Raw genomic sequence first — 23,815 nt, forward strand, 5'->3', positions numbered from 1 at the left:
TACTCAGCTCCTCATTCCTCTATTTAACCTTTTACTCTTCCATATTCCCTTGTTTGGTCCTGTTTCTTACCAGTGGTAGGGGTAGAGGTAGTTTTTCCCATTTCCTTCACCACAACCATTCTCCCTAATGAAAAGCTTTATGCAGAATCAATACAGGTACCTAGCTAATAGAACCTGATGTGTATCTACTAAAAGCCTGTAACACTGCTCCTACTAGATGAAAAAAAATTCCCACAGATGCTGAAAGTATCTTATAAGTGTGTGATTTATTAATTGTACTAGGAGTGGTGCACTCACAGAACAAAAGGGCAGTTCCTGGCCCCACGGGCTTAAAATGTACTAAAAAATAAAGTGCACACCCCCTTCCCCCTCATTTCATTTTAGGTAAACATTTACTTAACACGAAGAGCTCATTTTTCTGTTACAGAATCTCATTTACCAGAACTGAGTTCTGGTGCACGCACTGCATACACAGTTAGCTAATTGCAGGCCTGACTGCTCTTGCTAGTAATAACTTTAAACAAGGCCCAAGCTAAGACAATTGTTTCTTCAGAGTGTTAGTTCTTTGGGGGGCAGAGACAGTCTTTTTGTTCTGTGTTTGTACAGAACCTACCACACTAGAAATTAGAATAATAGAGAAGGGTGGAATATCAAGGAGCATCAGCACCCACAAAGGACAACGTTCCATTGTATCTTTGAGCAACAGCAGCATACTTGGTACAGGACACCAAGAGCAACACAAAGTAAACATGGTTTGCCCCCTTTTCTATGAGGAAAGCCCCTTATGCTTTTGTAGATCCACTATTCTTAAAAATGCCAACAAAAAAAAAAATCCTGTGATTTAAAAAAAAAAAAAAAAATCACAATCCTCTCTCTTCTCCAAGAAGAGCGGGATAGGGTGGGTAACTGGCCAAGAAAAGTGAACCAATACTGTAGGCATGTTGCATCTTTTAAAGAGATAGTGTACTTGTATATCATAAATGTAATATAGACTAAGATCTTGACTACTGCTGGACAGGACTGGGGAGCTAAACTTCTGAACTATGGCTAGGGGTAACCACCCAAACTCCGTTAGGTAGTGCTTCCCCGCCCCCCGAAACACACCAAAATTACTGTCCCATACAAGACTAATTTTCAATTGTAAGAAATTTTTGGTCAGACTTTCTTATTCACCTCTTGCTGCTGCCCCGCAACCCCTTCCCCTTGAAACCCCCAAATTTCTCTAAGAGCCTTGTAAGGCATTAATGTATCTATTCTTTGGAAGACAGATGTACAACAAAAATACCAACAAATTTTATTTAAAAAACAGTCTAAGGTGAGTCCTAGAGCAGAAGAAATCCACATTGAGTTTTCATTTACTCAAAGTTGGTGGCAAGCAGCTGCTGACTTTTAAAAAATGAGATCTAAGATCATATGCAAGATAGCTCTGAAATACAGCTAAAAACCTAAGTATGCAAGACTAACAGATGACTTTTTGAAGTTTTCTTAATTTTTTTCCACTTAACATTTTACACTCCCACCCTGGAAAGATTTTTTTGCCTTTTCCTTTGTCGTTGAAATAATTTCTTTTTCTTTTTCAAATTGACTTTTAGCTCTGGTTTCACCAACTCTATTTCCAATGGCTTTTCCTCTGCTGGAGTTTCAAAGACAGTTTCAGTAGGATCTTCTGGAATAATTGTCTTTTCTTCTTTTTTCCGAAGTTTCTGCAGGTCTTTCACTTGCTGTTTTTCTCTAAATTTAGCAGCTACAGCCAATCTTGTCATCCGCCGATGCTATCAAAACAAGAAAAGTAAGTTAATGCAGTTGCACTGAAAGGCAAAGGAGAGACGGAAAAACTCATCTAACAAGGTGATATTGCAAAAAGTTCACATACAACATTTTATAATACAGAAAATGCTCTCCACTTAGAAAGTGATCTTTTTGAAAGGATCGCCCTTCAACTGGCAAATTCCTCAGCATACTGCCATCTTCTCATTGAGAGATCAAACAACTCAGCATTATTAGTTTCATAAATCTGCTCATTTCACATGCCAGTGATTATTTTACCCTACAATTATAACCTATTACATGTGTTGCCACATTGTGGCTCCTGATCCTGTAAGCTGATCTCCTCTGAGCAGGGGTACACTCATACAGAACAGCTTGCACAATCAAGGCCTAAGGAATTCGTTAAATGCAAGCAAAACCAAAGGCAAGACTATTACCATGTTTGGAGACTGGTAATGTGGATTCTCATACAGAGTTGGTCCTCCAAAGCTGCCCTGGAAAATCTTTATGAGATTTAAAACAAAACGAGGTCCAATTTCTACAAGAGCTGCATCTTCTTCCATGATCTGTAACAAAACAGCAAACACCTTCATTTGAGATTCCTGTGCTGGACTTATACATACACATTATTCTTTAAACATTTTACACAGATGTATTCACAGGTGTTCAAGCCCAAAATCTAATGCAGCTAATTTATGTTAAGCATGTAAAAAGGTACTGGTAGTTTGAGTCCACTATAAAACATTTTGAATTCACTTTTTTGTATAAGTTGGGTGGATGTCAGCATATCCTGGTAATAATTAAAGGTTTCCTTTCAATTTACTGTATTTCATATGAAATCATACATTTAGTGCAATTTTTCAAAAGTCAAGAGAAACAACTAACCTGATAGTTTCGAAACCAGATCCTGTTGTCTGTGACGGAGAACGTGAATACATGATCTACAAAAGGCTGGCTTTTGGGGTGATAGTGTGGTGTACTAAAAATCTATAACAAAGGCAAAAACAAATTTCTCATCTAAAATGATCAAGAGTCCAAAATATAAAGTTTAATTACCTTTGCATTCATCTTGTTTTACTATTTAACATCCTCATCCTGCAGAGACTTCCATATGTGAGTCGTCCCATTGACTTAAAGCACATGTGCAAGTCTTTGCAGGATTAGTGTCTAAGTACCAAGACACACACAAGCAACTTGCAATATGTATTAAGCCTGAAATATTAGCACAAAGAGTTTGTAAGTTACAAGAAATCCCAAAACACAGTTGGCACATACTGACCTGAATAAACAACTCTTTTAACAGAGCATAGTGTGGCTCTTGATCGAACACCTAGAAGAGAAAAATACAATTTTATGAACACAGAGAAGGCAACAGCAGTATAGAGAAAAAGAAAATCAGAGATACTATAGGTCAAAACAATCTGAAATCCTGTACTTGCCGGATCAAAGGACAGAAGAGGCCGTGAGCCTCTCAGGCAGTTTCCAGTCATCTTCAGTTCTGCCAGGGTATGAACTACAATGATTTTGAATAGTTTTAGTTTTTAAACAGTTTTCTAAGAAAAACAAATAAATAAAAGCAGTAGAAGAAATCTGAGAGCTCAACTTACCATTCTGTACTAAAAATTTGGCTGATGGTCCTTGAGGTGAATTTGAAAGCCTGAAACAAAAGACATCCATTAGTAATGGCAAGAAAAATACTTCAGAATTCTACAGTAAATTTCAACCAGACTTTTTACTGTAGTAGTTTTAAAACTGGCTTTTGTTGTGTATAAATGATAGTTCATTTTAGATATTTTAATTAAAAATGGCATAAGGTATAATCAGCAGACCTCAAATTATGAGGCTTCATAGAAAATAGTGTTTTATTTACAATTACTTTGCTGCTTATAAAAATTTGAAATAGTATTTTTGTAAATAAAGCCAGTCTCATTTACTCTTGCTACTACTGCCAAGACCTGAAGTATTCTATGGGAAGTTTGGCTTAAACTTCTGCAGCAGTCCTGTAGGGAAGACTTAAAATTCTGTGGCAGCTTCAGGTATATTCAAATACAAATTTATTTAAAAAAAAAAAAAAAAAAAAAAAATCAGTATACTTAAACCCCACAAGGAATAGTGGAACATTTTTCTTCTGGTAAAAAACAGTCAACAGAAGGAAAGCAAGTACATGCTGTCATATGAGCATGTTTAACTGTACTTTTTTAAAGTGTCACTCTTGAAATGTATTGATCACTAAAGGTGTAAATCTTCAAACTGTAGGATGTTTTAAATAGAGTTCTAGTCCAATGGTTCTCAAACTGGGGGGCAGGACCCCTCAAGGGGTCATGAGGTTAATACATGGGGGTTTGTGAGCTGTCAGCCTCCACCCCAAACCCTGCTTTGCACCCAGCATTTATAATGGTGTTACATATTTTTAAAAGTGTTTTTAATGTATGGGGGGTAGGGGTCGCATTCAGAGGCTTGCTATGTGAAAGGGGTCACCAGTACAAAAGTTTGAGAACCACTGCTCTAGTCAGAATATGAGCAACTATGATTATAGAGGGAGATTTAATAAAGCATAGTGTATTTTCTCACCACATGTAGAGATCCTGTTTCTTTTTGGCTTCAAAAAATATGCACTTATTGCAGTTTTTTATTTCACAAATCTATATAAAAAGAAGGCATATGGCAAATTAGCTATTAACAAAGCTCCATGGATCTTTTCACAAACCTTCCAAATCTGTCTCAAGTATTTCTGTCCTGAAGTGAAAATATGCAAAGGTCTTGCATTAATAAACAACACCTGGTGCCTGCAGAAAAGTCAGTTTTAAATAATAGCCACCTTGAAAGGCTTTTAAATTATTTTTATTCCCAGAAAACTAGCAACGACCAGCACTCCAGTGGACAGGGCATTAGACTGTCAGGGCACCTAGTCTCAGCTCTGCCACTGGCCCACTGGGTGGCTTTCTTCAGGCTGATCTTCTAACCTATTTGTGCCTCAGGTTTGCCAACGTAAAATGAGGGAAACAACACTTTCTTTTGTAAAGCACTTTTCATTGGCAGATTGCAGAGCGATGGAACAAAATGCTTCTATTCTATATAGGTTCTTGGTTTTGAAATTAAGTCTCTCTATCAATAGTCAATTTCCTATTTCAAAATAAGATGCCTCATTTTAAAAAAAAAAAAAAGTTCATGAACAGCAATCATTTTCATCCATGAAGTTAATACATTCCAGCAGCAGCACCCCAGCATAGGTAGAGGAGATAAGGCCAGAAAAGGCTTGCCAGCCTACCCTTCTTCTCCCTTCCCTCAACTAGAAAGGGCACCAGGGGACTAACTCACAAAAAAAAGCAACAGCAGTTCTTTCATAGGGGTAATGATTCAAAGGCACTAGGCTCCCAGAAGTCTTTACTCCAACACAAAAGCCACAGACACTTGCTGTCTCTATCACCTCCACCCTCTAATATCTGCTGGAAGTCTAAACTGCTTTGATTCCTCTTTGGTTCATTTCCACTAATGGATCCACCCATACTGCCACTTAGTTCAATTCACTAGCTATGCCACATGTACCTGTACTCTTTATTGCCTCCTTCAGCCTTGCACAAAAAAGCACATCCCCACCACCAATTAAATATTTTAAGATTATAATTACAAATGTTCTTGACAAAAACAACCACAAAGTTTTTAACCTTTGTAACCTTGTCCTCCTTCCATCAGCCCTTTTCTTCTTCGTTTTCACCCTGTATGTTTTTTATTCAATATCTTTGCAACCATGGTGTATTTAGACCCAAGATACAGATATCCCACAGTATTCTTGCTGGCAAGTTAAAGAAGTATGGGCTGGATGAATTGACTAAGGTGGATAGAAAGCTGGCTAGATCATCGGGCTCAACGGGTAGTGGTCAATGGCTCCATGTCTAGTTGGCAGCTGGTATCAAGCGGAGTGCTCCAAGGGTTGGTCCTGGGGCTGGTTTTGTTCAATATCTTCATTTGCAGATAACACTAAACTGGGAGGAGTGGTAGATACACTGGAGGGTAGGGATCGGATACAGAGGGGCCTAGCCAAATTAGAGGATTGGGCCAAAAGAAATCTGATGAGGTTCAACGAGGACAAGTGCAGAGTCCTGCACTTAGGACGGAAGAATCCCATGCACTGCTACAGACTAGCGACCAAACGGCTAGGTAGCAGTTCTGCAGAAAAGGACCATGGGGTTACAGTGGACGAGAAGCTGGATATGAGTCAACAGTGTGCCCTTGTTGCCAAGAAGGCTAATGTTTTTTGGGCTGTATAAGTAGGGGCATTGCCAGCAAATTGAGGGACGTGATCATTCCCCTCCATTTGACATTGGTGAGGCCTCATCTGGAGTTCTGTGTCCAGTTTTTGGCCCCACACTACAAGAAGGATGTGGAAAAAATTGGAAAGAGTCCAGCGAAGGGCAACAAAAATGATTAGGGGACTGGAGCACATGACTTATGAGGAGAGGCTGAGGGTTATTTAGTCTGCAGAAGAGAAGAGTGAGGGGGGATTTGATAGCTGCTTTCAACTACCTGAAAGGGAGTTCCAAAGAGGATGTATCTAGACTGTTCTCAGTGGTACCAGATGACAGAACAAGAAGTAATGGTCTCAAGTGGCAGTGGGGGAGGTTTAGGTTGGATATTAGAAAAACCTTTTCCACTATTAGGAGGGTGGTGAAGCACTGGAATGGATTACGTAGGGAGCTGGTGGAATCTCCTTCCCTAGAGGTTTTTAAGGTCAGGCTTGACAAAGCCCTGGCTGGGATGATTTAGTTGGGGATTGGTCCTGTTTTGAGCAGGTGGTTGGACTAGATGACCTCCTGAGGTCCCTTCCAACCCTGATATTTTATGATTCTATGCCACCATAGGGCTTTATCCTGCAAGCCTTTTGTGCACAGAACTTCTATTGATTTCAATAAGAGTTCTGCATACAGAGTGCTTTCAGGACCAGGTTCTCATGTCTATCAGATCATGTCTAACAAAAGAGAGGACAAATGCAAGATTACATCAATATTTTACTTACTAGTCTTGGTTTCAAAAAGTGAATTAACCTATTTCCGATGCAGAAGAATGACTCTGATTACTTCCTGTGGTTTAGCAAGTAATTCAAACAGCAGGATTTAGACTCTTTGTGCTTCATGAAGTAAACCAAAATTCTCTTCCATTTCAACATCACCTATCTGCTCACACAATTTCCAAAAAGCCAAAATATAAATATTAGTTTAGTCATGGCATTACCTCATTAATTACAAACAGCTTGTCTTTACGGTCCATTTTAGTGTCTGTAAACAAAGAAAAAAGTACCACTGAACAGACTTGTATGCTTTTGTATATTACAAGGGACACCAGCAATTAAAAACAAAAAACCCACACTTTTCTGAAAATATTTCACCTACTATTACTAAAGAAAGATGAAGCATTTTCTCAGTTTTTGTGTTTCTCAGCAGTTTGCATATAACTCATGTTCACTGTTGGTATTATTTTACCTCTTACTCATTACTTGGGTTGCTTTTAACAACAGTTTTTGCACATACCAGCTTAAGGCCCCAATTTACCATACGGCTTTATACTGAAACACATACAAAGCATTATGCTTGCAAGTAGTTTTACTGAAGTCAAAGGAATAGTGAAACATAAAGCAAAGCATGTATTTGAGTGTTTGCAGAATGGAGGCCTAGTTTCCTAAAGATCTTAATTAGAATCTAATCGGCAGCAGGTTTAAAACAAATAAAAGGAAGTTCTTCTTCACACAGCACACAGTCAACTTGTGGAACTCCTTGCCTGAGGAGGTTGTGAAGGCTAGAACTATAATAGGGTGTAAAAGAGAACTGGATAAATTCATGGAGGTTAAATCCATTAATGGCTATTAGCCAGGATGGGTAAGGAATGGTGTCCCTAGCTCTGTTTGTCAGAGGGTGGTGATGAACGGCGGGAGAGAGATCACTTGATCATTACCTGTTAGGTTCACTCCCTCTGGGGCATCTGGCATTGGCCATTGTCGGTAGACAGGATACTGGGCTGGATGGACCTTTGGTCTGACCCAGTACGGCCATTCTTATGTTCTAATCCAACACTTATTCTGTGCAGCAATTGGGGTAAATAACGTCAACAACAGACAGTGAGCCATATAAAATAAGAATTATGCACCATCTTCAAAAAGCAGGCTGTTGGAAGCAAGTGGTATAATAAACTAGAATAGCCAAAAACACTGACAAACTTAGACACAAGCCATACCTAGACCCTACCTGCTTTGGAGTGGGGCATCAATGTTCGCAAGTCTTGCATTAGATGTCTTGTTCTGAAATTTATTCCTCTAGAAGAGAAAATAAGCACCCGCTCTTTGTTCTTCCATTTACCCTAAAAGAAACACAAAGTTAAGGTGGAAAAAAAAAGTTTATAATCTTAAACTTTTTTAAAATCAAAGTTAATATTTAATCAATTAAGATTTCAGATTTTTTAAAATCTACATTTGTGAAGAAGTTTCCAATTAAAACAAAGTGCTGCCTTTTCAACAGGAACAGAGATATAAATGTTTATGTGGGCAACTCTGATCTTTCACACTTGACTACTTAATTCCTACACAAAGAATCCTAATCAACTCAATGTTTTCAGTGATACACGATCGATATTTGAGGCTGCTCACATAAAATTTCCCCTCTTAGGCTGTGCTAAACTTCATGTATCAGGGTGCAGCTGCTTGCAGACAGGAGGGGTAAGTAGCCCTGAAATCTATTTGTTTTCCCATTTAAACAATAACCATGAGGGTCAGGGATGGTACAGGAATATGCAACTAAATACAGCAAAATGACATTAAGTGCATAAAAGTTAAACTGCATATAGTGATAGTACAGAAGTGTTCATCTTGTGTAATTTTAAGGTGAAGGAAGAGTTAAGAACTTAGAGAGGAGTGCAGTGCCATTCATTCAAGAAAGCACTTTGAAAATCCCAGCCATTCAGTCCATTCCAGAGGCAAGAGCTGCTGCTTCTAAAATATTTTCGTGAGCTCTAGGAATAGTTGTCTCTGACAGGAAGAAAATGGCAATATCCCCAGTGAATTCACCCTAATCCTCCCTTTGAGTCAGCAACAGAATACTGAGGGGCTTTGGTGAAACTCCTCCCTCCCCTGGACATTGACAAATGGATCTGCAGCATTTTGAGCTGTGCAGAAAGCCAAGAATATTAGAAGCACAGTAGGTCATCTCAGTCACAAGAAAAGGCTGATCTGTTGCTTTCTATGCATCCGAAGAAGTGGGCTGTAGTCCACGAAAGCTTATGCTCTAATAAATTTGTTAGTCTCTAAGGTGCCACAAGTACTCCTGTTCTTCTTTTCTCTACAAAGTGAGCTGAGAGCCAGGGAGTTGTAAAGCAACACAGGATAAAAGGGTCTGCTGCAAATGAATCCTCTGTTAACTCAGCACAGAAGGCCCGGGTAGCTTCTATGGACTATAGGATTTCCAATTTCAATATGCAAGTTATTTAAAAAAAACTGAAAAGCTGTCAAATGTACTACTGAACCGTGTCATTTGGGATGCTCCCTAAATAAAACAGTCACTAAAACTAGCTACCAAGTCCTTGTACAAGGCTTTATTTGTTTTTAACTCTGATAATATTTTAGGGTGTTAGTATTGCTATATCGCAATTGCATTATATGATCCAGAATACAAACCATTTCATATAAAAATCATAACACCAAATAACAAGTTCATAATAATGGGGACCAATATTGTGAAAAGCTATTGCTCTAGAATGACACACACACCCCCACCCCCCAATATATGAGAAACTGCTCATTTTTGCTTATTATGGACACCGCCATCTCAGACCAACAAGCTCAAGAACCCAATAACTAGGAATAGTCAAGTACTGGCTAGAGTTTGGATCGTGGAGTTGAGTGTGGGAAGAGATTCCAGACTGATTACTGGCCTCAGTTGCCCAAAACTACAGCACCCAACGTGGCCCATCTTCATGGAAGCAGAAAAAAACAGACCCCCAGAGCACATGCAGTGCCTCAGTTTGATCGGAGCACCCCTGTGTTCAGGGCGGCACTTCAGGTGCTTAGACGTGGTATCTCCTTGTTACTAGTGTATTCAAGATATCTGTGCAGATCATGACAGTGAAACATAACCTTGCTTTGCACACTCATATGAGGAGTTTGGGTGACCACACAGATCAAGGCAGCACATGTCTCTGTGGAGAGACTAATATCAGGGATTAGTTGTGTTAGTCTGTATCCACAAAAACAACAAGGGGTCCGGTGGCACCTTAAAGACTAACAGATTTATTTGGGCATAAGCTTTTATGGATAAAAAGTGAGGATTTTTTACCCATGAAAGCTTATGTCCAAATAAATCTGTTAGCCTTTAAGGTGCCACCAGATCCCTTGTTTTTGTGGAGCGACTGCAACCAGCGATTTGCCCCCTTCCACACCAAGCGGGGGGCGGCCCTGCAAGAATACTGAGAACTCAGAGGGAAGAGAGCTGCTTCTCTAATGAGAGGCAACGTCTCTAAAAGTTCTGAGGCTGGAGACGGATAATCTCCGGCCCGTGGGAAGCCTCCCCTGAGGAGAGACAGCCTTTCCCCAGCAGGGCAGGCCCTCCCCGTCCCGCAGAGGGGATGGCGAACACGATGGACCATTCCAGAGCTCCTACCACCAACAGGGAGGACACAGCCTAGGCCACCCCGGCCTCTTACCCTCCGCGCCATAGAGAGACCGGCGGAGACCGTCCAGGCCAGCCACATACTCACATACTCCGGGAGGGGGGAGGGAGGAGCAGACACCTCGGGCAGGAGCGGGATCAGCCGCTCTCTTTACCTTAGAGATGGGAGCCGGGATGCTGTGCTCCTCCCGCTCCTCTCCCTGCGGGCTTGGCTTGGCCGGCGGCCCGGTCCCATTCGGAGCCCCTCTGGCTCGTTTCCTCGCCCGGGTCGCAGCACCTCCACGCTTCCTCTTGGCCGCCGCCATCTTGCCTACACGTGACCTTCCCACCGGAAGCTGCGCTCCCTCGCCATGGTCTTCCGCTCCTCGCGCTATGGTCCTGGCCGGCGGCGTGCTGCCCTGCTCCGGCGGATCTCGTTTTACGACAGCCGTAAAGCACGGGGTGAGTCGCTAGTCGCTGTGTGGGGAGGGTCCGCATCGCGTGTGACGGTGTTAGGCGGCGGCGCGGCGGGTTCCCGGAGCCACGTCACTGGGCTGAGCGGGCGGACCCCCGACCCGAGCCTGGGGTGAGGTTCCCAGTTCAGCGCTGTCCCCGGGTCGCTGGTTCCCCAGAGCGGGCCGGGGTCTGTGTCCGCTGCTGAGTGCCTAGTGCAAAGGGGCCTCCGGCCTGATTCCTCTAGCTCCTGGGTCTCAACCTGAGGGCCGCGTGTGGCCCATCAGCGCACAGCTGTGACCCAGTGACAGCCTCCGGGCCGTACAGGTAATCTAGCTAGTGTCAAGTATCGGGGGGGAAGGGTTGCTGTGTTAGTCTGTATCCACAAATACAACGAGGAGTGGTACCAAATCTATTTACCATTGTGTGCAACATCTGCAGCTCTTTATGTGGGCAGCATCCACACACTAGCTATAAAAGCAACGAGGAGTCCGGTGGCATATTAAAGATTAACAGATTTATTTGGGCATAAGCTTTTGTGGGTAAAACCCCCACTTCTTCAGATGCATGGAGTGAAAGTTACAGATGCAGGCATTATTATACATGAAGAGAAGGGAGTTACCCTACAAGTGGCGAATGAGTGTTAACAGGGCCAATTCGATCAGGGTGGATGTAGTCGACTCCCAATAATTGAGGAGGAGGTGTCAATACCAAGAGAGGGAAAGTGGTTTTTTAATCTATGAAAGTTTATGCCCAAATAAATCTGTTAGTCTTTAATATGCCACCGGACTCCTCGTTTTTATAGCTAGTGTGTGGATGCAGCCCACATAAAGCGCTGCAGATGCTGCACACGATGGTAAATAGGTTTGGTACCACTGCTCTAGCTGTTGTCACAGCATACTGTAATATTAGTGCTTGGGAAGCGTGTTGAAGATGAAAAAGAGTTTGGCCCATGGAGCACAAACTTCGGGGGGCGCGCGCGCAGCGGGGTGTGTGAAGTAGACCTGTGCGGGATGTAATGGTTCTGCAGACTTGTAACTGATTTAATGCTAATGATCAGACACAACATGAGGTAGGATTCACATTGGTCCTGCATTGCAGTGATGAGGATGAGAGTGCCGGGAATCCTGTTCACCCTGCTGAGAGGCTGCTGACAATTTGGGAGACGGATGAGGATGTTGCAACCTCATCCCTGGAAGATTATGCATAAAACCGATGCTACACAGGGGGAAACAAAAACTACAGTGGCACAAAAAACAATGAGTATAATGGCCAAAAGGAAGCAGCTGCTGTAACCTAGAGCTTTGTGAAAGGAAGTGGAAGACTTTCTGTTAAATTTAAATCAGAAGAACAGATTGTAAAGTGTGTTAATGGCACTAACATATTTCTGTTCACAAAGTGGAGCACAGCCTTTTTTTCTTATCAACAGCAGGAAAAAATTAGTGGTTCAATTAAAACTATTGTGCTGCTTCATGGTAATGTTCAGCCTTTAAAGAAGGCATAGCAATAGAGATAGGAGGAGCTTTGCGGAGATTTTCACCATTCACTACCAAAAGGTTTTGGGCACCTAACTGCCCTTCATGTCACTGAAAATCTCCCTGACAGGGTCTGCTTGTATGACACCTGTACATGTGCTCATAATGTCAGTAGTGGCCATCTGCTATTAAAAGTGAATTGTAAAGGAAAAATATGATTGTGGCCTTTATTTCTTTATGAAGATGGATGTAATGTCATCTTTCTGTTTTTGTTTGTTTACAATAGAAATACTAGATCTGACTTTTTTCCTGGAAGACTGGAGAAGTGGAGTAGGATAGGGGCATCCCACTAGGGTGAAATCTCAGTTGACACTCAGCATTCTTCACCCTTTCAGCTGACACCTGGGAATGGGAAAGCTGCAACTCAGCTTTCCCCCTAGTGTGAAGTGTGTAGTCTTCCAAAGAGTCCTCCACAAAAACAAGGCAAGTTGGGTCCTAATATTTGTCATGTAATAAAAAAGCAGAGGGAAAAAACATATTAATCTGTATTTACCAGCCTAAGGCATCAATAAAGGACATGGCTACAACTTCTGTATTAGTTTGTTTTGCAGTTTGCCTATACTATGACCCTGTACAAAGAGGGAGATGCTACTTAAAGCATAAAGATGTAAATATATTTCCTTGCAAGCTGGATAGAATGAGGAGAGAATAGAAGGATGAAATATCAGCAGTCTTCTCTTGCAGTTTCAGAAACACAGGCCTCTACTTTGTGAGCTAAAGCTCAAATGGAGGGAAATTTGTGTGTGTGTGATATATATATATATAAATATAAATATATATATAAATATAAAAAAAAAATAAAATGAACTGGTCTCATGATCTATCCAGCAGGGGTCAGTGGTACCAGATATAGGAATACACTTGTGCATCCTGTTACTTTGCTGTTTTAATAGTATTGGACCTGAATATCTCTCTCAGGGAGTAGAAATAGCTACTATTTTTTTGGATTCTTTGTACATACTCCTGGTCTATTCATTAAATATTTAATTATACCAAAGCATTGCAGCCAGTACATCATCACAGCTTTGTGAAGCTTTTTTTTTTTCTTTCCAATTTTCATCCACAGCAATTCAGATTAATACAAGTTTGTTGCCTCTTTTTAGGTTTTCTTTGAAACTGCATCTTAATCCCTCACTTATACTGTCACAGGAAAGACTGGACTGGTGAATGCAAACTAGATAATGCCCCTCTCCACTCAACCTGAAACTGGTGATGATCAGTATGTCTTAGTCGCCAGTCTGGACAATGTCAGAAACCTTTCAAATATCCTAAAAGCCATTCATTTTAAAGACCATGCAACATGTTTTGCAACTACAAATGGAATCAAGGTTACAGTGGAAAATGCAAAGTGTCTGCAGGCAAATGCCTTTATTCAGGTAAGGAGCCTAGCACATCATAAGACCATCAGTTTATCTGTGATCAGTCTTTCACATGTTTAAAATGGCAGTTTTTTCCTTTCTCTTGCATTTGTCAGTGACTTTCCCAATGGGCATAATCCAGTCAAACAAAAAACAAAAGATGAGACCAGCGGGTCCAACGCGTTAGATATCTCAATTCTAGACTTGCAAAAGTGCAGACGTTGACACTATTCAGAAATGCTGGAGTTAAATTCTTGATGTAGCAGAGAGGAAATTGTTCTCCTGTTTTATTGTTACTATAGCATATGAGAGGATCACCATTATTTTCGCATTGAGTCTTGTATAAGCACATGGTACGAAGCCACTGTGAGATATGAGCTCATATCATGAGCCAGGGAAGTATTAGAGATACTAGAAGTAGCTACGAATGGAAAGTATGAGATGGAAGGACTGTTCGAGAGAATACGGAAATGCATGCAGTTTATCGTAGGGAATAGAGAAGAATTGTCAAAATTGTAGGCATAAGGTGGAGAATCTGACCCAGCAAGTGCCCTGCAACACTGCTGGATATTAAAGTTAGAGATGGGAAAAGACCTTGTAGGTCATTCAGCACATCCTCTGAGGCCAGCGTCGGATTGTTCACTATGGGTATATATGTCACTGATTGTCTGATGTATTTACAGATGACTCATGATAAAGATCCCACCACTTCCCTAATGGAAGACAGTTCTACAATTGAACAGAGCTCACTCTGGGGAAGCTTTTTACTAATATTCAGCCTTACTTCTCTTTCCCTAATGCCATCCCATTACTTCCTGCTATACCCTCTTGCATGACAGTAAACATTTCCTCTCCATCGTCAGTGAAAAAGTTCATTATTTTCCTTTTGAAATATCTTGTTGATCATCTCTCCAAATAATAGTAGTAATCGTTTGTATTTATACATCTTCCATTTCATGATCTCAAAGAGTTCTGCATTCAGATTCCATCCATCTTTTAGGGAGTTCACTTTTGTGTCTTAGGTCATCAAGCAATTATTATGGTGAGCCCTACAGGACTAAGTTTTCTGCTATCTCTAGTAATTTTTCATTTCATTTATATTTCATTGATTTCTCCCCTCCCCCCCCCCCCCCCCCCAAAAAAAAAAGAAATAAGGTGGAGGGAGAATAAAAAAAGGACAAAATAGGAAAGGGAAGGAAGGGGGCAGAGAGAGAAAATTAGCCCCTTTTTCTAGTCTTCTATTTTGACCTCCTTGCTTGGTTTTATTTCTTTGAATTTTAAGAAGTCATGTTTTATTTAATGTGTTCCCTTCCACCTGCTGCTGTTTGCTTACTTGACTATCTTTAGATTGTGAACTCCTCAGGGCAGAAATTGTGCTACCTATTATCACAATAGGTGTACTGGAAATAAATGACAAGTCTTGGTTTTATTTAAGTTGTACAGCACACTGAACATCTGCTGTTTGGTGGGGAGATCTTTATACTTCAACATTTATCGCTTATTACTACACTGTAAAAGGCCACTGCTCAAATGTTGTACTTATCTGATTTTCCTTTGTCTAAGCTATGTGCTAATTTTTAAAGGATCCTGACTATATTTAGAGGAGAGGAAAGTGATCAGGAACAGTCAGCATGGATTCACGAAGGGGAAGTCGTGCCTGACTAACCTAATTGCCTTCTATGATGAGATAACTGGCTCTGTGGATGAGGGGAAAGCAGTGGATGTGTTATTTCTTGACTTTAGCAAAGCTTTTGATACTGTCTCCCACAGTATTCTTGCCACCAAGTTAAAGAAGTATGGGCTGGATGAATGGACTGTAAGGTGGATAGAAAGCTGGCTAGATCGTCGGGCTCAACGGGTAGTGATCAATGGCTCCATGTCTAGTTGGCAGCCGGTTTCAAGTGGAGTGCCCCAAGGGTCGGTCCTGGGGCCGGTTTTGTTTAATATCTTTATTAATGATCTGGAGGATGGTGTGGACTGCACTCTCAGCAAGTTTGCAGATGACACTAAACTAGGAGGCGTGGTAGATACACTAGAGGGTAGGGATCGGATACAGAGGGACCTAGACAAATTAGAGGATTGGGCAGAAAAAAACCTGATGAGGTTCAACAAGGACAAGTGCAGAGTCCTGCACTTAGGACGGAAGAATCCCATGCACTGCTACAGACTAGGGACCGAATGGCTAGGTAGCAGTTCTGCTGAAAAGGACCTAGGGGTCACAGTGGACGAGAAGCTGGATATGAGTCAACAGTGTGCTCTTGTTGCCAAGAAGGCTAACGGCATTTTGGGCTGTATAAGTAGGGGCATTGCCAGCAGATCGAGGAACGTGATCGTTCCCCTTTATTCGACATTGGTGAGGCCTCATCTGGAATACTGTGTCCAGTTTTGGTCCCCACACTACAAGAAGGATGTGGAAAAATTGGAAAGAGTCCAGCGGAGGGCAACAAAAATGATTAGGGGTCTGGAGCACATGACTTATGAGGAGAGGCTGAGAGAACTGGGATTGTTTAGTCTCCAGAAGAGAAGAATGAGGGGGGATTTGATAGCAGCCTTCAACTACCTGAAGGGGGGTTCCAAAGAGGATGGAGCTCGGCTGTTCTCAGTGGTGGCAGATGACAGAACAAGGAGCAATGGTCTCAAGCTGCAGTGGGGGAGGTCCAGGTTGGATATCAGGAAAAACTATTTCACTAGGAGGGTGGTGAAACACTGGAATGCGTTACCTAGGGAGGTGGTGGAGTCTCCTTCCTTGGAGGTTTTTAAGGCCCGGCTTGACAAAGCCCTGGCTGGGATGATTTAGCTGGGAATTGGTCCTGCTTTGAGCAGGGGGTTGGACTAGATGACCTCTTGAGGTCCCTTCCAACTCTGATATTCTATGATTCTATGATTCTATATGCTCATTGGCTCTTATTTTGTATCATGTTGCGCTCTGAAGGTGAAAATTATGGATTTATAGAGATGATTAAGTCACTGCTACTGCAGAAAGAGAAACAAATGTTGTTGCACTTCTTCCATACACACACTTTTTCTCTCTCTTTTTTTTTTTACAGGCAGGGATTTTTCAAGAATTTATTGTACAGGAAGAGTCTGTGATGTTTCGAATCAATTTGGCTGTTCTTTTAGACTGTTTGACCATTTTTGGTACAAATTCTTTGCCAGGTATTGTGCGTGCATGTCCTGATCTGATGCCCTCAGTAATCAGAGTGAAACGTGTGCTTCTAGCCACCTCCCAAGTGTCTTTATGAAAGTGATCTTTCCTGTCACTGAAAGATTACCTAACCTTCCCATAGTAAGACCCCCCCTCTGATTGATTAGGCCATACGCTAGCTTCTTAAGTTGCTGCAACTGTATGCTGTGATAATTGCTCGAGTGGCCAGGAAGGTAGGTACTCAACTGAATTCAGACACTGACGGAAAAGGTGGCAGTGAACAGAGTTATAAGTAAAGGGGCCGTGAAAGGTACCCAATGAGAAGTCTTGAGTTTGGAAGACAAATGTGTTCATAAATATAAGATTTGTAAGAGAAGTGGCAGAGAAATCTTGTGATTATACACAGATTTAGGAAATGTAAAGGCCTAGGCCTTGTCTATAACTACCGTGGTAAGTTGACCCAAGTTACGCTACTCCAGTTATACGAATAATGTACCTGGAGTTGACATAGCTTATGTCGACTTGCCGTGGTGTGTGCACTGCTCTGTGTCAACGGGAGGTGCTCTCCCATTGACTTCCCTTACTCTTCTTGGAGAGGCAGAGTACCAGAGTTGACTGGAGAGTGCTGTGTCATTGATTTAGTAGGTCTTCACTAGACCCACTAAATCGTCACTACTGCATCAGTCACAGCAGTGCTGATCTAGCCTAAGTACAGACAAGCCCAGAGAGGGGCCAGTTGTTGCAAGTAGAAGGAAATCCATCAATGGTGCAAGTTGGTTCTGATAAATAAAAGCCAACCACATGCTTGGTGCTTCTGGTCCTTCCTCGCTGTAGCTCTCAAACAGCTATTATAAAGCTAGGTAAGCAGACAGGTTAAGTGACCTGTTTTAAGCTCACCCTATGAGTCAGTGATAGACTTTAGACTGGAACCTTGCAGCCCAACCTTGGCATCAATCCATTAGACTTCAGCTATCCTAAACTGTTATAAAACATTTGTATAACTTGGTAATGACTTTACACTCTTTCTAGGTATGGTAGAATCTCAGAGTTACAAACTGATCAACCACACACCTCATTTGGAACTGCAAGTATGCAATCAGGCAGCAACAGAGATGGGGAGGAAAAAAAGCAAATACAAATACAGTACAGTACTGTGTTAAATGTAAATTACTAAAATAATAAAAAAGGTTCAATGCTGTATCAAGTCAATGTTCAGTTGTAAACTTTTGAAAGAACCATAACATTTTGTTCAGTGTTACGAACAACCTTTATTCCTAAAGTGTTCATAACTCTGAGGTTCTACTGTACTTCTTTGGCCTCCATTACATTATTGTATCTGAGCACCTCAAAAACAATTAATTGATCTTCACAACATGTCTAGGTATTATCCCCATTTTACAGATGGGGAACTGAAACAGAGAGTGACTGTTCAAGTTTGGACAACAGAAAGGCTGTGGCAGAGCTGGGAACTAAACCAAGATAGCCTGAGTAGAATTTCAGTGCCTTAAGCACATGATCCTCCTTCCTCTAATCACATTCCTCAGTTAGTAAAAAGCCCCTGGCTTTTCGCCTTATGTCTTGGGTGCACCATACATCCACAAGGTATTTTGTATAGCCTCACAGCTTGTTGTGTTTGAATAATTCAGGGCAGCCTCTGTCTTATTTCATATGTAGTTAGTTTTCTAGTGGATCACTTAAAAAATGCCTTTTTTCCTCAAATGCTATTTCAAAATGAAATATTGCTCTATTTATATGAACTGTGAATTATTAATATTCTATTGTCAAACATCCAGTTCTTATCTGTGATTTTACATATTAGAAGTTGAACTGTCTTCCTGCTTGAAAATAGTTCTTCCAGAAATGTTCTCTTAGGCGTTACTTATGAATGAGGGTAGACTAGAGTCACACATTGCAGATAGATACACAGTGCAAGCTTTCTCAGACAATTCTGCCATTGCACATTTGAATGAACTCTAATATCCTGTTTCAGAGTAGCAGCCGTGTTAGTCTGTATCCAAAAAATGAACAGGAGTACTTGTGGCACCTTAGAGACTAACAAATTTATTTGAACATAAGCTTTCGTGAGCTAAAACCCACTTCACCGGAGTGGGTTTAGCCCACGAAAGCTTATGCTCAAATAAATGTTAGTCTCTAAGGTGCCACAAGTACTCCTGTTTTAATATCCTGGCTATTCCTATCTTGGGCCTTTTTGAAAAGAGTGTCAATCATCCTAAATTGTATGATGATTTTGTGATTGAGACAGAATTCAGTAAAGATCTGAGACTAGACTGAGCATAATAAACCCATTTAATCTGTGATTTAAGCATGGCTAGAATCCAGGTCTCCAAAGTTTAGAGTCATAGAATTTCAGGGTTGGAAGGGACCTCAGGAGGTCATCTAATCTAACCCCTTGCTCAAAGCAGGATCAATCCCCAGACAGATTTTTACCCCTGTTCCCTAAATGGCCCCCTTAAGGATTGAACTCGCAACCCTGGGTTTAGCAGGCCAATGCTCAAACCACTGAGCTATCCCTCCTCTCTCCCTTAGACCATCTAGCTCTTAAAGCGTGCTAATTTTATCATCATTTCAGGTACTTCAACAGCACTTCGAATGTGTTACCGTGGTTATGGCTACCCCTTGACCCTATTTCTAGAAGAAGGAGGTGTGGTAACTGTGTGTAAAATTAACACTGAAGAACCTGAAGAGACACTAGATTTTGATTTCTGCAGTACAAATGTGGTTAATAAAATTATCCTGCAGTCAGAAGGGTTAAGAGAAGCATTTGCTGAATTAGATATGACCAGTGAGGTCCTGCAGATCACCATGTCTCCAGACAAGCCTTATTTCAGGTATCAGAAACTACATGTCCATTTCAAAGGTTCATGTTTAGCAACTTAGTTGCTCTTTGATGTTTGGAATTATTGCTGCTGCTTATTCAACATCATACAGGTTTAATTCTGCCTTCTGTTATAATGGTCTGCTGCATCACATATGAAGACTTTAATTATTCAGACAAGGTACCAGGCAACTGTTCGTTCCTTATTTCTCAGTATTCCAAAATTTTGGCAATAGAATACATCATCCTTTTAAGGTTAGGGGCCAGCTTCAGCCTTGGCATAAGCAGATACAACTCCTTTTAGCTTGTATTTTGTACACCTTGTTAAACAAATTCCAGGCTGTTTTTTTAATCCATTCATTTTGTATTTTTGGTTATGAAGAATAAGTTCCAAGGTCTGCATGGCCTTGGTAGGGGTGACTGATCAGGGCTGAAAAATCAGGAGTTGTATGCTGCAGTGCATAGGGGAATTCCTCAGTTTTCCACTTTCCTGGCAGCTCCACGAGGTGCTGCCGAGCAGGTTTCTTTCAGTTTCTGGTACAGCAGATTGTGGCCTCTAGGTGCTAATGGAATATGATGATCAGTCTTTCATTAGCGAAAGTCAGCTTTCTTTGAAACCACAGTCAGCTGTTATCAGGGGAACTCAGTTTGGAGTGCCACAGATAATGTTGGCTGTGCTACCTCATTTCTTATGAAGACTAAGTAGCTTGTTGAAATCTAATGCTTTGAGAATTGTCCCGATGTATAACATCACTTTGTTGTTTCCGCTTTTCAGATTTGATGGTGTCAATATCAAAAGCTTTGCTAAGTTGGTGCATTTTGTCTTTTAGATTATCCACCTTTGGCAATGCAGGAAGTGCTCATCTTGACTATCCCAAAGACTCTGATTTGATGGAAGCATTTCATTGCAACCAGACCCAGACAAACAGGTCAGTGATCAGGACAGTAATAGTAGTAGTCTGATGACACATTATTACCAAGAAGGTGAAAAAGTGGTTTCATCAGCTACTGAAATGTCTGACTTTCCCTAGAACATAGAGTAGTATTTAAAAATTTCCCTTTGACAGAAGTTGTTCTTCTGGTTAAAAGTTCAGTAATAAAAATTAGAGTATAAAATGTATGCTGTTGATGCAGTAACAGGGAAAAATTAAACCATACTGTAAAACTACTACTGTGGTTGGATATGTTGCTAATTGGTTTTGTCAGTTTTGGTCCATTACTTGAGAATAAGGGTCAGCCATTGTTACATTTTATATACTTTAAAATAGCTTTTCTTTACCTGCAGGTATAAGATCTCTTTGCTCAAACCATCTACTAAGGCACTGGCTTTATCTTGTAAAGTGTCTATTCGGACAGATAATCGGGGATTCCTTTCACTGCAGTATATGATTAGGAATGAAGATGGACAGATCTGTTTTGTGGAGTACTATTGTTGCCCTGATGAGGACATTACTGAATCAGAACTATAGCTCTATGATATGGACTGTGCATTTCATTTATGGACATTCAGAATGATGAAATATTTAATTTAAAAAAATTGAAAGTTGCCAGATTGATAGCCCAGAAAATGGATGCCCTGTTTATCCATAGAAAGGAGCAGAAAAAGCAGCTACAATGAAGCTTCTCCCATATTACTTTGCGAGTGTTTCTCACTCTTGACCTGAATGGACCATCTATAAAAGTGAAAAGGTAGCTTAATCCTTGGCCTCTGTGCTGAGGCTGAAAAGGGTGCTGTGATGGTGGTGGTTTTGTGATGTGCACACTTGTCCACTGCGAGCTTGGAATGATCACCAAACAGCCCCTTGAGTATTCTGTCACTATTGTCAAGCAATGCGGTAAATCTGTGACAATAACAGTATGTTAATCCACCAGTTTTTGGCCATGGTTTGCTCTGAGCCTGGATGAAGCAATTACAGGTGGTGAATGTCTGAATGCTGGCTTGTGTTAGACAGTGGGTTGTTCAAATGATTTAAAAAAAACAAAACCTTTTTGTGAGACTACAAGTGGAGAGTGAAAATTGAAACTGACTTCTCAACAACAGTAAATTGTAAATTTGCTCATCCTCAGCTAGATTCAAGCCAGCTGTAATATTGAATTCCCTGGAATTTCATCGGGGATGCCCATTTTCCACAGCAGTGAGCTTGTGCTGTACTGGTAAGTTAGCATAGAACCCAACGTAAATCACTTTTAAGTACTTGGGCAGTGTCATTTTGATTTTAACTTTTCAAATTAAAAAAAAAATTACTAATACAACCCTTGCTATTGAAATGTGTTTTTTTTACGTGTTCTACCCCAACCCCATCCATTCACCACTGCCTTCCAGATCAAAAACACTTATTTATTTCAGTTTTAAGGAAAAAGAGCATTGGAGTATTGTTTTGGAGAAGAAAAAATCCCAAGGAATGTTGTTGATTTTTATAAAATAAAACATTATTGCTTGTCACAATTGGGAGTTGCCTTTAATGGTAACAAACCTATACATATGTACCACATTAATATTTTGCTGCATTTAGAAATGCTTTTGTATTTTTTTAATAAAATAATAGCAAAGTGAATGAATCGTTTCCTGGAAATAAAATGTTGAGATATAATATTGACAGATTTTGCTTATTCCTAACCGCTCTTTCAATGTCGCACTGAATCAGGAAGAATGAGAGAGAGTGGTTCAAGATATGGTGGATACACAAAATATTGATAAGGAGACAAACTTTCAGTGACTTGCATTCTGTGCCCACTTACTGAAATTACTTCTCCATCTTTTCAACCTTTTTCAAAACGGGAGGATCAGAGCCAGGCCACTAATTGGTAAGATCACCAGTGCAAGAGATGGTTTCTTGCACAAAGGCTTAACAGACACTCATTTGAGGGAAGCTGGTACAGTACTTGCCTTCTGAATTAATGAGTTAATATTGACAAGTGAACCCCCAGTACTTCCCTGTTCAATTTTACAAGCCATGAAGCCAAGTTTCAGGATTAAAACATGTTTCCAGCAGTAAATGGGCTGCAGTTCAGTCAGAAATTGCATTTGTTCTCTTCAGACATGATCTGTCATAAATGTACCCACCAGTTCCAGACATGATCAACCCTGTCGGTGTGGTAAATAGTCTGATCTTTTGCAATCTGACCAGGCACAGCCGCCGCAAATAATGCAACGGGCATGCTACATCAAAGTAGGAAGATCAGAGTTGCAGGTAGAGACCCAAAGATCAGTGGGAGACCTATCTCTCGGTTCAGGTAAGTTCTGTGTGTATAGTTAATTTTTTATACCCTAGCAAGACCCAAAAGCAGCAGTCACCATCAGGCCCCTATTGTTGTAGCAATTGTACAAAAATGGTCCCTGCCCCTCAGAATTTACAGTCTAACTTGAAACAAGGGGGGAAAGAGGTAAGGTTAATGATAATAAGATGACAGTGACTGACATCAACTGGCTATTGCAGAACTCAAAGATGCTATTAATGACAACTGTTCGTCTAGTGCATACATTACTTATCCATTCAGAGCAATGGGAGTTTCCAGCAGCTCTGATATTTCTCTTTTGATACATCCTATCAGACATGGGATTTTTTTAATATAATTTTTTTTAAAAAGCAGCCCTCTTGAATTTCACAGCTGCCACATTCATAAAAAAGATTTTGGAGCAGTGTTGGGTCTCTAGTTACTGCTTTGTCATTTTCATGTTTAACTTACATAGATAAATGAATTTTAATTTAAGACCATATTAGAAATCACTTTACTTCTCCCTTTAGATTGTCTCTAGTAGTTTTCCCTTCAACAAAGGAGAGAGATTAATATTTACCTGGAGACTTCAGTAACTATGTGTATGATGCCTTGGAATATGAAGAGCTGAACAGGTGGTAAGAATGACTTGCATCTAGTCCCAGTGACTAATGTAATGAAACAGAGCGCATGACTTACTAAATTTAACTTATTTCTGATTTGAATTACCTGGTGTGTTCAAGGACATAGCTGTGGCTTAACATTACTTTTGAACATAAGCTTAAAGGCCACTAAATATACTATTTCATTTGTATATGTATAACAGTCTGTCTTATACCAATAGTGAGCTTGGAAAGAAGACCCAAACAAATTAAAAA

The 23,815-nt window shown here is 40.7% G+C and overlaps 2 protein-coding genes across 3 annotated transcripts; one reads left to right on the top strand and one right to left on the bottom strand.

The window, feature by feature from the left end:
- Window positions 1-1,271: 1,271 nt before the first annotated feature.
- Window positions 1,272-10,758, bottom strand: BRIX1 (biogenesis of ribosomes BRX1). Its single transcript, XM_054031858.1, has 10 exons — window positions 10,571-10,758; window positions 8,004-8,115; window positions 6,997-7,040; window positions 4,339-4,409; window positions 3,375-3,424; window positions 3,207-3,280; window positions 3,047-3,097; window positions 2,653-2,754; window positions 2,205-2,333; window positions 1,272-1,772 (listed from the first exon to the last, which is right to left on the bottom strand). The coding sequence occupies exons 1-10, from the start codon at window positions 10,718-10,720 to the stop codon at window positions 1,509-1,511; spliced, it is 1,047 nt and encodes a 348-aa protein (XP_053887833.1). The 5' UTR covers window positions 10,721-10,758; the 3' UTR covers window positions 1,272-1,508.
- Window positions 10,759-10,770: 12 nt separating this feature from the next.
- RAD1 (RAD1 checkpoint DNA exonuclease) lies at window positions 10,771-22,312 on the top strand. Of its 2 annotated transcripts, none has more exons than XM_054031860.1 (6): window positions 10,771-10,856; window positions 13,486-13,758; window positions 16,788-16,896; window positions 19,476-19,734; window positions 20,552-20,650; window positions 21,007-22,312. In XM_054031860.1, exons 2-6 carry the CDS (start codon window positions 13,564-13,566, stop codon window positions 21,188-21,190), a joined length of 846 nt encoding a protein of 281 aa, XP_053887835.1. In that variant the 5' UTR covers window positions 10,771-10,856; window positions 13,486-13,563; the 3' UTR covers window positions 21,191-22,312. The 2 variants fall into 2 exon arrangements, with proteins under 2 accessions (XP_053887835.1, XP_053887834.1); XM_054031859.1 differs by lacking the exon at window positions 10,771-10,856 and adding an exon at window positions 10,867-11,174.
- Window positions 22,313-23,815: the final 1,503 nt, after the last annotated feature.

The sequence above is a fragment of the Malaclemys terrapin genome, chromosome 6 (assembly GCF_027887155.1).
Source record: "Malaclemys terrapin pileata isolate rMalTer1 chromosome 6, rMalTer1.hap1, whole genome shotgun sequence".
NCBI lineage: Eukaryota > Metazoa > Chordata > Testudines > Emydidae > Malaclemys > Malaclemys terrapin.

What these genes read in the sequence shown, in the direction of transcription:
- RAD1 (XM_054031860.1), top strand. Translation starts at nt 13,564, where the DNA reads ATGCCCCTCTCCACTCAACCTGAAACTGGTGATGATCAGTATGTCTTA. An exon ending in AGGCAAATGCCTTTATTCAG is followed by an intron (nt 13,759 to 16,787) that starts GTAAGGAGCCTA and finishes TTTTTTTTACAG; the next exon opens with GCAGGGATTTTTCAAGAATT. An exon ending in AACCAGACCCAGACAAACAG is followed by an intron (nt 20,651 to 21,006) that starts GTCAGTGATCAG and finishes CTTTACCTGCAG; the next exon opens with GTATAAGATCTCTTTGCTCA.
- BRIX1 (XM_054031858.1), bottom strand. Translation starts at nt 10,720, where the DNA reads ATGGCGGCGGCCAAGAGGAAGCGTGGAGGTGCTGCGACCCGGGCGAGG. An exon ending in CAAATTTTTAGTACAGAATG is followed by an intron (nt 3,281 to 3,374) that starts GTAAGTTGAGCT and finishes AAATCATTGTAG; the next exon opens with TTCATACCCTGGCAGAACTG. An exon ending in ATTACCAGTCTCCAAACATG is followed by an intron (nt 1,773 to 2,204) that starts GTAATAGTCTTG and finishes TTGTTTTGATAG; the next exon opens with CATCGGCGGATGACAAGATT.